Source organism: Pelobates fuscus, chromosome 8 (assembly GCF_036172605.1).
Source record: "Pelobates fuscus isolate aPelFus1 chromosome 8, aPelFus1.pri, whole genome shotgun sequence".
Classification (NCBI taxonomy): domain Eukaryota; kingdom Metazoa; phylum Chordata; class Amphibia; order Anura; family Pelobatidae; genus Pelobates; species Pelobates fuscus.
The window spans coordinates 110,850,831-110,864,439 of record NC_086324.1 but is presented as its reverse complement, the minus strand read 5'-3'; the positions used below and the strand labels follow the sequence as shown (position 1 = coordinate 110,864,439).

The window sequence follows — 13,609 nt, the reverse complement described above, 5'->3', positions numbered from 1 at the left end:
TATACAATAAAATTTGAAAGAAATTGGTGCTAAAATAACTGTATAATAAAGTTCAAAATATGCCATATGATATAGCCTGTGGTATCTACTTTCACAAATGGTATGCATTTATGGGGTAATTTTAACTGTCAAACTTCTACAATGCCCTAAAATGTGATATATACACATCAAATCCATTTATCAAAATTCTAATTGTAAAAAACTGGAATGGTCTGGACTTTTTTTAAGGCACTGTAGCTTCACAGGATAGTGGCAAGACATACATTGGGGATATTGCTTTATTCAGAATAGTTTGCCGAGCATAATTATGGGGGTTTGATCACAGTGGCACATACCAGATTTGAAAAATGACCAGAAAAAATTTAATGTGTATGTAAAAAAAAAAAAAAAAAATGCAAAACTTTTTTTTTTTTACCACAAAGTTGGACATAAACTGCTAAAAAAAAAATGCCATCACGTTAAGGCATAATATACACCATATGAGATACACTGTGTCTACTTCCACAAATGGTAGGTCCTTGAGGGGTAAATTTAACAGTCAAACTGCCCCAAAATAAGACTTGCACCCATCAAATTCATCTATCAAAATTTATCACTGTGAAAACTGAAATGGTCAGGTCTCTTTTTTTTTTTTGGCACTGTAACTTCACAGGATAGTTGCAAAGGCATAGATTGGGTGTATCGTTTTACTTAGTAGATATGGCTGAACACAATATTTAGAAATTCAGCAGTAGTATACATCAGCTTTATGAAAAACACATTAAAATAACCTTGTTTTATGTGTGTATGTTAGAAATCTGGAGAAAAAAAAAACAACACAATTTAACTACACTTTTCAGCATTGAGATTGGCGGCGAAATGGCTACGTAAAAAGTGTCAGAATACCCTTAGGTAAATAGCCTGTGATGTGTGCTTTATATAAATATATACTTTTGTGCAGCAATTTTGCTTTCTGTGATGGCTATTAAGCTTACAAGACAAACATACCAAATTCTGAAATAGCTCCACATTAAAATTGTATTTTTTTTCGACAATCTTTATTTTATTTTTTTTGTCAATCATTATTTTATTGTATTTTTATATGGAACAATACAGAAAGGAAAAGGCAGTTCAGACAATGAGCGGTTTTCAACAGTGTAAGCTTAATATCCGTGTAAGCGAAGAGATACTTTGTGTTTCTTTTGTTTTTTCTTTGTCATATTCCCTTTTATGAGGAAGTAAACAGTGTACATGTTAATACAAATATAACATTTGCGTTTTGTATCGTAACAGGTGCTACATGTTTATGCGGGTGCCAGATTTTCAGTAGTTAGTATAGCATAAGAGTAGGCATTGTGAGTCTAAGTAGCAGTGCTAACAACATGAAGTGGTTTTTTTTTTAGAGGGCTCGTGATCTGCTGTGAGTGGGTGTGACTCAATGTCGTCAATCCGGTATAAGTGTTGTTTTCAGGTGCGGTAGTGCGGCCTACATCGGGTGTAGAGCAGTGGTATATTCAGTAAGTGAGGTATCTAGTTTAGTATCCATGGAGGTGGGTAGTGTTTCGGTCGAAAAAAATTGGTAGAATATAAAGCGTTGGGGAAAGAGGGGGGTAAGGGAAGAGGGGGGATAGGGTAGGTTAGGTTGGTATCGCTGCCTCTGGGGTTGAGGCGCCCCCACGCACCCACCGAGAATCCGTCCGGCTGCACCCGTGGTCCAGAAGCTCGTCTCCGCAATCCGAGCCCCGCCTCAGTCTGCGTTGCCCGTCCGGCCATGGCCGGGTGTCATGCCGTTTCAGACCGGTCTCCCGGAGATAAACGTGAGCTAGGGGGTCCAGGTTTTCAGGTAGTGTTCCGTTGTTCCGTGGAGTGAGGCCGTGAGTTGTTCCATTCCGTGGATCTCTTTAACCTTGTCCATCCAGTGCTGGAGGGTGGGCACTCGGGTGGTCCGCCATCTTAGTGCGTTTTGGCTGCATTTAACAGGTGTTTGGTGAGCGATTTATTTATTTATTTATTTTAAAAAAAATTTTGAGAGGTGCATCGGGGTGTGGTGTAGAAGCATCTGGAGGGGCTGGAACGGGAGGTCCGTTTCTAGGATTTCCTTGATCTGGGTGTGGATTTGCTGCCAGTATGGGGCTATTTCACTACAGGACCACCATATATGAAGGTCCGTACCCACTTCGCCTTCGCACCGCCAGCAGGTCGCTGGGGCATCCGGTATCATTCTGTGTATTCTTACCGGCGACCTGTACCAGTTGGTCAGCAGTTTATAGTTTAGTTCCTGTTGTTTGGTGCACATAGAGCTTTGGTGTGTTAGCATGTGGATTTACGTCCATTGGGGGACCGACAGTGTGACTCCCGTGGCCTCTTCCCAGCGCGCTATGTGTTTCAGGGGTTCAGGCGGAGTTGAGGTCAGGAGCATCGTGTAGAGGGTCGAGAAACCTCTGATCACGTGTGTGTGCTTCGTGCAGAATTTTTCTAATTCTGTCAGGGGTCTATGGAATAAATGTCTCCCACGTTGGGATTGGTAGTAGGTTTTAACCTGGAAGTATCGGAATCTCTCCAAGCCCGTTGGTGTCTTGTCAGGCAGCAGGTCTTGTAGTTGCTTCAGCGAGTGTTCCGTGAACCACTGGTGCATGTATGTCCAGTCTGAGTCTCCAAAGGCCTTGATATCCCGAGGTGTAAGGCCCCCGGCCAGGTCTGGGTTATGCGTGATCGGGGTCAGAGGGCATGGTTGGTAGATAGTGTAAGTTTAGTCCTGGCTGAGTGCCAGATTCTTAGGGTCGCTCCAATGAGCGGGTGGATTCGGGTTCGCGCGCCCGTCGGCGGGTCCCTCAGCCACACCGCTGCCGGGATCGACCCCTCCATCTGGCTTCGTTCCATGTGTATCCAGCTTTTACAGGTTTTAGGCACATGCCAGTCTACTACTCGGTGTAGGTGCGTTGCTCTGTAGTAATCCAGAATGGATGGGAGACCCACTCCACCTTGGGCAGTCGGAGGCAGTCGGAGGTGTGATCTTTTCAGCCTGGGCGCTTTAGATTGCCATATGAATCTAGCAATGGCCGTGTCTATGGTTCGGAAGAAGGTCCCCGGTATGTTAATTGGGATAGTCTGGAAGAGATATAGGAGTCGGGGTAGTAGATTCATTTTGATTGCATTCATTCTCCCGAACCATGAGACACACAGACTAGCCCATCGCGCTAGGTCCGCCTCCAACTTTAGTAACAACGGTGCGAAGTTGTGTGTGTACAGCTGGGTCAGGTCTGCCGAGAGCCAGATGCCTAAATATTTGAGTTTAGCTTGACACCACGTAAAGGCGTATTGCTTTTTGAGATGAGTGGTCATCGCCTCTCCTGTAGAGATTTATCCGTGTTTAGTTTCAAGTTGGAGACCTGTCCATATTCAGCGAAGGCCCTTAGCAGATTCGGGAGGGAGACCATTGGTTCGCTGACGAAAAATAGCGTGTCGTCCGCGTAAGCGGCCACCTTGTGTACCTGTCCACAGGGTAAATCCCCCCACTCCCACGTCATCTCTGACCGTCCCCAGGAAAGGTTCCAAGGAGAGGGCAAACAGAAGGGGGGACAGCAGACACCCCTGCCTCATCCCATTTCGTATTTGTACCGCTTCCGAGAGTGCTCCGTTGATCCTGATCCTGGCCGATGGGATCGTGTATAGTGAGGAAATCCATGCCATTAGATGTGGGCCGAAACCCATGGCCTGTAGAGTCGCTGTCATGTATCGCCAGTCCACCCGATCAAAGGCCTTCAGTGGAGAGCAGGAGAATCCTTTGTGTGGAGCGCCTCGCTGCATTGATGACATTTAGAGCACGTATGGTGTTATCCCGTGCTTCCCGACCTGGGATAAACCCCACTTGGTCGGGGTGGACTAAGTCTGGCAGGACTCCTCCTATGCGTGTTGCAAGAACCTTCGTAAAAAGTTTCAGGTCCGCATTCAGGAGTGAGATTGGCCTATAACTCGCGCATTTGGTAGGATCTTTGCCTTCCTTAGGAATGACGGCGATCATCGCTGATAGGGCATCCCTTGGGAATGCGCCTCCGTCAAGCAGGGAGTTCAGACCATTCAGGAGTTTGGGTAGAAGCACCTCACCGAACTCCTTGATGTATCTCACTGGTAGGCCATCTGGACCTGGGGCCTTGTTTAGCTTAGATGTCTTCAGTGCCGCTTGGAGTTCTTCCAGTGTGATGGGGGCTTCCAGTCCGTCTGCTACTTCTTGACTCAGAGTTTTCATGATGTGTTGTTGTAGATAGGTCGCTATTCGTATGTCTTTTCAGCAACCTGCGTCTGTTGTATCTTCATATGGTAGGTTGTATAACTCCTTGTAGAAACCATAGAATGCGTAGGTAATTTGGTCCGGGAGCTGTGTGGTCGTTTGAGCTCTGGTTGTAATTTTATTAATGTGGCACATTCGGTGTCTTTTTTGGAGCGTTCGGGCCAGGAGTCTGCTGCATTTACCCGAGTATTCGTAGAAAAAGCGGTGGGCTTTGCGGATGGTGTACTGTAGTTTGCGGTGAAGGATGTCTCTCAGGGCCTCCAGAAGTACTTTGTAGCTGTCGTCTGACAGAGTGGCTTTGTGCTTATCTTCCAGATCCGCGATCCGTGTTGTCAAGTCCGCCACATGTTGTTGCTGTTCCTTCTGCCTGCGGGTGCACATTTTAATAAGCTTTCCTCTGATTACGCATTTGTGCGTTTCCCATACCGTGAGGGCTGGGATCTCCGAGGATTCGTTTTCCTCAAAGAAGGTGGGTTAGCATCGTTCGAAGTTCCGCGAACAAGGGTGCATCATTCAATCGCCACTGACAGTCTCTCGGGCGATACCGGGGAGTGGTTGGACCAGCCCATAGGCCGGATCTCCGTTGATAGCAGCATGGATAGAAGCTCCTGGGCCACTGATATTTAGTCCAACCTGCTATAGGATTGGTGTATCGAGGAGTTGTAGGTGAAGTTCCTGCTACAAGGGTGGAGTACTTTCCAGCTATCCATTAGGCCCGCACCCTGTAGTGCTTCTTGGATGTCTCGTAGGCCACTGTGTGGGAAGGAACTAGTCCCCCTTGAGGTGTCGTTTCTCGGTTCCAGGGCTACATTCAGGTCCCCTGCCGCTATCAGGAAGCTCTGATGCAGCGTCTTCCTGAGGAATCTGTATTGTCATATATTGGGGGCATAGATGCTGGCAACGGTGTAAGTGCAGCCTGCTATAGTGCCTTTGGCAAAAAGGTAGCGCCCCATGGTGTCTGCCAGGGTGTCTGTACATTCAAACAGGGCTGTGTTCGCGAATTGGATCGCTACTCCCTGCCCTCTTGGCCGTCCGGTGATTTGTAAAGAACCCCGTTGGGTATCGCATGTCTTGCAGCGTTGGGCCCTCAGCGCCTCTGAAGTGGGTTTCCTGTATAAATGCAACAGAGACCCTCTCGGCCCAGAGCGAGCGTAGCAAGTGCGATCTCCGTTCGGGCACATTTAGCCCCCGGGCGTTACTCGACCAGAGGTGAAGAGGCGCCGGGGCAAACCCCAACCCCGCAGTCTGCATGTTGGGGAGGGAAAGTGATGGGGAGACGAGTAAGGAGCGTGGGGTGAGGAAAGAGTAGTGTGTCAAGCCCTGTGTGGGCTTGCGGTGACTCGACACCTGTGGTGGGGGCGTCGTGTGGACACCCTATCAGAGTAGTCCACGGCCGTTATTGCCAAGGCATAAGGTTCCCGGTAGGTCGTGAGCGTTTAGTCGCTATGGGGTTGCGTGCTTGTTTGTGGTTATTGCCAGGGACCCGAGATCCATGAAGGGCACCCCTACGGGAACATGTGAGGGCGGGAGGGGGGAGGGAGGGCTCGTCCTTTCATCTGCGTATCCCCTCTCGCGTTAAGCCTTCTACGGCCGTTTTGTACCGTCGCTCATAGTCCGCTATGTCTGTTGCTGGGGGTCAGTTGGGCTCCCTTGACGTCTCGGGGTGGGGGCGGGGGTGGAGGAGGCTTCATGATACTGTCGCTATACGTCTGCCCTGTGTACTGGTCGGTGGCCTCGGCTGGTCACCTATCTCATCCCTGTCTGTGGTTCGTTAAGTCATCTTGCTGTGGTTCAGTGTTGCCCGGTCGTCCCTTTCGTATCTGGTTCCGGGTTGCAAAAAAAAACCAAAAAAAAAACCCTGTGCTATCCAGTGTCATGGCAGAGCAGTAGACCCTCTCTCAGCCACCCCTCTAAGGGCCTGTGTAGTTCCACCCATATCCCCTATAGCCAATTCTCCCTCCCCTTCGATGTCACACTACCATAGCCTGCTTCCAGTAGTCGCCAGGCAGTGTCCACTGTCTCAGCTAGATCAGTCGGGATGTAGGCACTCGTGCCCCTAAAAGCGGTTTGGTGTCTCCAGTTTATGTTTTGGAGCCTGCTCCCTGATTGAGTCCTGGAACCGTCTGGTTGGATCAGTTTCAACGTCCCCTGTGCTCCAGTTAGGCACAATGCCTTTCGTAGTGAGCGTACCAGTCCATATCTCCCCCCCCCCCCCCCCCAGCAATCACAGCTCGCATTCCCCCATCCAAATCGCCGTCTGCGGTACCTTAGGCGTGCTCTATCGGTTGTGCCCCTTACGTGGGGCTCTCCGGCTCCATGAGGTGTCCCCCTGTTTCCAAGTTGGCCCCGGTCCACATCCTCAAGAGGGACCCCTCGCCCGTTCCCCTCCCTCCCAAAGCGTCCCGGGTGTACCCCCCCTCGGGCCTCCCCAGGTGCTCCCCGGCATATGTGTCCCCAGTTGTGCATTTAACTCACCAGTCCCCCAGCGACCACCGTCTGGGCTCCGACCAGGTTATTCTTCGGGGCCTTCCAGGCCCCCCCTCCTGCGTGGCGGTATATTCCCACTGGATGCGGTGGTAGGCAGGTGCGTGGGGGCCAGCGGGTCCCTTTTCATGGTGATGGCTTCATCTAGGATCCAGTTTCTCACTCTGATCAGCGGTAAGCCCAGCGTCCTCTGGAGTCTTGGGATGTCTTCCGGCCAGCGGGCCGTTAGCCAGGAGTTGCCATGCTTCGCTTGAAGACTAAAGGGGTAGCCCAAGCGGTATGGGATCCTTCTGTCTCGGAGTGCGCCAGTCACCGGGCTCAAGGCCCATTTGGCATCCAGTATGAGGCTGGATAGATCTTGGTACAGCGAGATCTCTGTGTCATGGTACCTGATGGAGGGTAACTCTCTCGCAGCAGCCATTAACTTATCTCTCAGTCCATACGTGGAGATGCAACAAATCACATCTCTGGGGCTTTTGTCTTGCCTCGCTGGCCCTAGGGCTCTATGTGAGCGGTCAATGTGGATCGTTTCAGGGGCTTCTGCACCTAGGAGCTGCTTGAACAGTTCAATTAGCGTGGTCTGGAGCAGTTCTGTGCCTGCCTCTGGCAGGCCACGAACACAAATATTGTTACGCCTGCTCCTATTTTCGTGATCTTTCACTTGTCTTCGTAAGGTGAGGAGCATGTTACCTTGTCTGGTAACTGCTACCTCTGTTGCCCTGTGCTGTTCCTCGCAGCCTTGAGCCACCGTCTCCACTTCGTCCACTCTCTGCTCTAATGTGGTCATGTCTGAGCGGAGGCCTGCGAGTAGTTCCTGCACCAAGATACCTGTGTAAGCTTTAGAGAGCATCCTCGCTGATATCTGGGTATGTTCCGCTCTAATTTGGGCTAAGTCACTCGCCTGTGTGCTTTCCGCCACGGATTCTCCAGTGCTCACCGAGCTCGGGAATGCAGGCGCCATTTTGTCTGCCTGGTGAGGCCCTCTGAGATCCGACGGCATGGCAACAAAGTCGTCCATCGGCCCCGTATATCGCCGTGGGGAGCCGTCTGTGGCTGACTCCGGAGCCAGATGCTTCCTATTCCTGACCATTTCCATCCGGTTTATCGCTTATTTTAGCTTTTTAATCGGCCAGGGGTGTGGAGCTCGTTCACCGTGCGTCCTGCACCATACTCGGCCAGGCCACGCCCCCTTAAAATTGTATTTTACTCATTGTATTTTGTGACCTGTAATTTTCAAAATAAGCTGAAATCCTAGATCTATTATGTACTCTGAAAATCAGAACGAATTGAATATTTTTTGAATTACTTTCCTTAAGCTGCACTTATTATACACACGTTATTATTGCCTAAAATGTGGAAAAAAAAAATATGTTGTGCATTTTTTTTAATAATAAATAAGAATTTATATATGTATATGTCACATCAGATTAAATCCCCTTTTGTCCTTTAAAAAACGGTATATAATATGTGTTGGTGCAATAAATAAGAAAAATGCAAACTGAGGTTGAACACAAACGCAAAAAATGCAATAATTGCTTGTGTCCTTAAGGGTAAGTCCAGTTTTTGAAGCTGCGTCCTTAAGGGGTTAAGTATACTATTTTATATTTCTGCTCCGATTATTTATTTTGTATAGTGGTTTTAAATGCACCAATATCATTATTTATGCGCTCCACTTATTTTCTTTTTTCAATTCTTTATTTATATGTGTGTGTAAAGAAACCTTCTGGGGTAAAAAGCCCTTGAGTGTGGAGCAGCACTGATTATTATTATTATTATTATTATTATTATTAACACTGTTTTAAGTTTTATATTTCTATAATATTTTTTATTTTCTTGAGGAGACTGTTTTACCCATTTTTCTTCTCCTTTTGAATGTCTATTTAGCGCTATTACGATTATCTTGTTTAGATAGAGATAGATATATACACAATATTGCTGATTGGATTAGCCATAATAGTCCAGTAGACAAGATACCAACATTTGGCACTATATATAGATATAGATATAAATTGCCAAATCTTTGTATCTTGTCTACTGGACTATTGTGGCTTATCCAATCTACAATATATATAATAGAAGAGATTTGCAATGCCTTTAACCCCTTAAGGACACATGACATGTGTGACATGTCATGATTCCCTTTTATTCCAGAAGTTTGGTCCTTAAGGGGTTAAAGGGACACTATAGTCACCTGAACAACTTGTTCAGGTGAGATCTATAGCTCTCTTCAGGCAATCTAATGTAAACACTGTATTTTCAGAGAAAATACAGTGTTTACATTGATAGGAATACCTCCAGTGGCCGTCACTCAGACGGCCACCAGAGGGACTTCCTATCATGTATGGCCATAAAAAGGCCATGTACACGTCAGCTGTATTAAAATATGTCTGACCTGTGCAGGAGAGAGAAGGCACTGTGTGCGCGCGCCTTCTCTCTCCTGCCTGTCAGCAGAGGAGAGGGGGCGGGCAAAGACCGCGAGCTGAGCTGTCAGTCAGCTCAGCTCGCGGCCGCGCACACCGCACGCATGCGCGGTAGTGCGCTCAGGACTTCATAGGGCGGCATGAATGCCGCCCTATGAAGTATGTGCGCATGTGTGGCGAAGCGTCTGATTGCTCCCTGCTCGCGCCCGCCTATTTTGTAATTTTGACGAAATAGGGGGCGCGGCTTCACGAGGCTCCAGGCGCTGGAACCAGGTGAGTAAAAAGGGCTGCCTGGAGTGTCCCTTTAAATATCCAGAGAAGTAGAAAGATAGCCACACTCACGGTCTTACATAAAATCAGTTCTTTATCGAGTCAAGGTTAAAATAGGATCAACGTTTCTCCTTTGCCAGGTATTGATCCTGATGAAAGTCCTTGGAAAGGACTGGAAGGAAAGAACTCTCTCCTTATGTCTAAATCACTTTGCGCTTTTTTCATTTTACTGAACGCTTAACTTTTCATAAAGTTATATTGCAGTTTAGTTGACAGTTTACCTAAAACTTGACAATGAGTAGATCAATAGCAAAAAAACAAATGTGAGGAAGGCTGAACTTGATGGACGCAAGTCTCTTTTCAGCTATGTAACTATGTAACTATGAGTGGATATTAAAGCAAAATTCAGTTTCAGTTGGCAATCTAATTCACTCACAGTCGATAGCTGAAATCAATCCAACAGCAAGGCAAACCGCAGACACAGGGCTAGATTTACGTGTCAGGTGCCTGTAGGCATAGAATTCTAAGTCCTACCATCCCAACACTCCCCCACCCTAAAAAAAAAACAACAAAGGGAACAGAGAAGGTGATTTTAAGGGGATTTAGTAGAGTAAGGAATACAAAGTTGTATTCCTTACACTATGGCTCCCTGTGGCCACCTCCCTCCCCCGCACTGCGAGGGTTAAAAAAAACCTTTTAGCACTTACCCGATTCCATCGCCGATCTCCCTCAGCTCTTTGTTGGTACTCCGCCTCCTCCAATGGGGGCTGCAACTGCACATGTGTGGCACATAGTCCCTCCCCATAGCTTCAATTCTTTCCTACGGGGATTTAACGGATGCTGGATGTCCTCATGCAGAGCTCAATATCTGTCCAGCGTCAGTAAATTCGGTTAGCCACCAGTTTTAGTCCTCTAATGTAATCATTGCAGTTTTTCAAAAACTACATTGATTTACATTGCAGGACTAAGTGAGACTTGAGACACTGCACCCAGGCCACTTCATGGTCTGGGTGTTTGTAGTATCACTTTAACAAATTTAGTTTATTACATTGTTTTAAATTAATGGATGCACTTGACACTGTTTTACTGAACACATTTTTGTCCTCCAACAGAGCATTCATGCCCATTTGGGAGAAGATTTACTACAAGAGTTGATCAATTATTGTCTAAGCTACATTGCAAAGCTCAAACTACCAAAGAAAAGGTTTGTTGAATGTGCACACGAAGATGTGCAAAAAAACGTATTTAACATCTTTCTCTTTGTATAGAGTGAGAGTTTTTTTTTTTTTTTGTTTTTTTAATTCTTTATTTTTCTTGTGCATAGAATAAAAGATAAGCTTGTAACGCCACGACAGCGGTGACAAGCAGTTCAACAGCATACAATGTCATGGCAGATGAAACAGCACATTTTATATTTATGAGTGTTAGCAGGCTAGGGGTACAAGAGTAAACTATAGTAGTGTAGCCAGTCTACGTATGCATGCTTAAGTAATAGTTGTATGATCAGAGAGTATGTAAGCTAAGCAGATTAACATCAGAGTATTCAGACATGTATATGATTTGTGCTAACAGTAGCTAACAAGGTGTGAAACCACTGGGAGCAAGTAGTAATTAAAGTAAGAAGTAAAGTGGCGGACATTAAAATAAGGGAACTGCTGCCTCGCTTAATGCTATTTGTAAAATCATGGATTTTTCCTGTTAGAGGGGCGTTATAGACTAAATGAATGGGCAAGCATTAGTTACTTGATGTATATAGTCCATACAGCAACAGCTGAGAATGGGCCCTCAGGATACAAGTGAGGCTAGTGGGCTGAGAGGCATAGTGGGCGCTTCAGCCTATGCCCAGTGCAGGGATGTCCTCTTGTCGTCATTGTATGTCTCTTCGATGGTGCCTCTGGGCTGGGATTCAGCTCCAGCGGTAATCAGTAGGGTTGTAATGATATTGATGTTACAAAGTTTTGGAGTCCAGTAGCCAGATCAGCAATGTTTTTTTGCCAGAGGTAGCCACTCGTTACCCAGGTAGTTGAGCCCCTGAGCCTTGAGTGGCCGTCTGGTCTTAAGCAGAGATGGGAGACTGGAACAGAGAGATGATAATCGTTGTGAGGCAAGCCGAGGTCAGTGGGAAGGAGAAGCAGCTAAGTCAGAACGGTCCAAATTCAGCAACAGGTAGGAGAAACAGGAACAAGCTTGATTAGAGAGTACAGGAACCACAATAATTTGGCAAAGGTACAGAGACAGGAAGTGGCTTTTATAGGCCAAGAACCAGACACATGACCAGACACAGCTGAAGAGACTTGTCACTGATACCATTGCTTGTAGAGTCAAGGTTACCAGATCTATGGTAAATTTGCAAAAGGCAGGCTGGTGTACTGGTAAGGAAGAGGTTTAGCAGCATGTAAACCAGGTTTCGAAACCCAGCAGAGTCAGTTCCTCACATTACCCCCCCTCTGGATGCCCTATTTCCTGGTTTAGCAGGGTACTGTGCATGGAAAGAAGACCAGGAGCATGAATATTGTCCACTGGTTCCCACGGTCTATCCTCCTCACCATATCCTTTCCAATGAACCAAATATTGAAGCTTGTTGCGGAAGATCCTGGAGTCAAGAATTTTTTCCACCTCGTATTCATCTTCACCATCCACGAGGACTGGTGGTGGGGCAGGCAGGGCTCGACCAGGGAAAGTATTTTCATGAAAAGGTTTAAGCAGTGCAACGGGAAACACCGGATGTATTTTCATGGAATCTGGAAGTTGCAGACGGAAGGTGACAGCATTGATCTGAGCGATGATCTCAAAAGGTCCCATGAACTTTTGACCCAATTTATGAGAAGGAATCCTAAGCTTAAGATTCTTTGTTGACAGCCAAACCTTGTCACCAACATGATAAACTGGGGCCTCCTTTCTATGCCTATCAGCAGCTCTTTTGTAACATTCCTGAGCCTCCGAAAGAGTCTTCTTCAACAGTTCTCGTAAGGCGGTTAGCCGGTCAGTGACTGCAGGAATGAAAGTAGTAATTGGGAGACTCACTAGAAAGGTTGGATGGTAACCATAATTGGCAAAAAATGGGCTCAGAGAAGTGGAGCAGTGTTGGGCATTGTTATAGGCAAATTCCGCCGTGGGTAGAAAATCCAGCCAGTCATCCTGCAGGTAACTAATATAGCACCGCAAATATTGTTCTAAAGTCTGGTTGGTTCGCTCAGTCTGTCCATTAATTTGTGGATGAAAAGCTGACAACAGATTTACATTAATACCTAGAATAGAAGGTCAGCAGTCTGTTTAGCTGAAGGGAGACCACGAGCTGGTATGAAATGACTCATCTTAGTTAACCGGTCCACAACAACAAGACTGGTAGTGTGTTCCTTAGAGGGAGGTAGTTCCACAATAAAGTCCATGGATATAGATCCCCAGGGACGATGAGGAATAGGAAGAGGCTGAAGCAAGCCAACAGGGGATGAGCGAGGAGTCTTATGTCTGGCACATACATCACAAGAGGACACATACTTCTTAACATCCTCATAATATTTAGACCACCAAAAGGATCGGGTAAGTAGTTCTTGTGTCTTTCGGATTCCTGGATGACCTGCTGGTTTTGAGTCATGGTAGAGACGTAAAACGTCCAGTCGCACTGATTCTGGAACAAGCAGACGTTGTTGAAAAATCCAAAACCCATTAAGCATGGTCATATGAAGATCATGAGGAGGATCACGAAAAACTGGATCTTCAGCGTAGCCCTTTTTAATGCGAGACATTAGATCAGAAGGAAAGGTAACTCCTAAAAATCTACTCTCAGGCAAGATGGTGGCTTTGGTTACTGTAGTATGGAGGGGGTCAGCTATCCTAGACAAGGCATCTGCCTTGCCATTTCTGGAACCAGGGTGGTATGAAATCAAAAAATTAAACCTTGAGAAAAATAGGGACCAGCGTGCTTGTCTGGCTGACAGTCTCTTAGCTGATTGAATACATTCCAGATTTTTGTGATCTGTGAGGACAGTAATTGGATGGGTGACTCCCTCCAAGAGATGTCTCCATTCGGCAAAGGCAGCTTTTATAGCCAAAAGTTCTTTATTCCCTATGTCATAATTTCTTTCTGCTGGTAACATCTGGCGGGAATAGAAGGCACATGGATGTAACAACATCTTAGGTCCAGTCCTTTTAGACAGTATAGCCCCAA

At 46.6% G+C, this 13,609-nt stretch overlaps 1 protein-coding gene across 1 annotated transcript in view; it reads left to right on the top strand.

Annotated features, from left to right (window-relative positions):
* Nucleotides 1-13,609, top strand: part of PMM2 (phosphomannomutase 2) — a 366,613-nt gene that overhangs the window by 155,551 nt on the left and 197,453 nt on the right. The window contains exon 4 of the mRNA XM_063428823.1: nt 10,554-10,645. Coding sequence (XP_063284893.1) covers nt 10,554-10,645 — 92 coding nt within the window. The remainder of the gene's footprint in view (nt 1-10,553; nt 10,646-13,609) is intronic.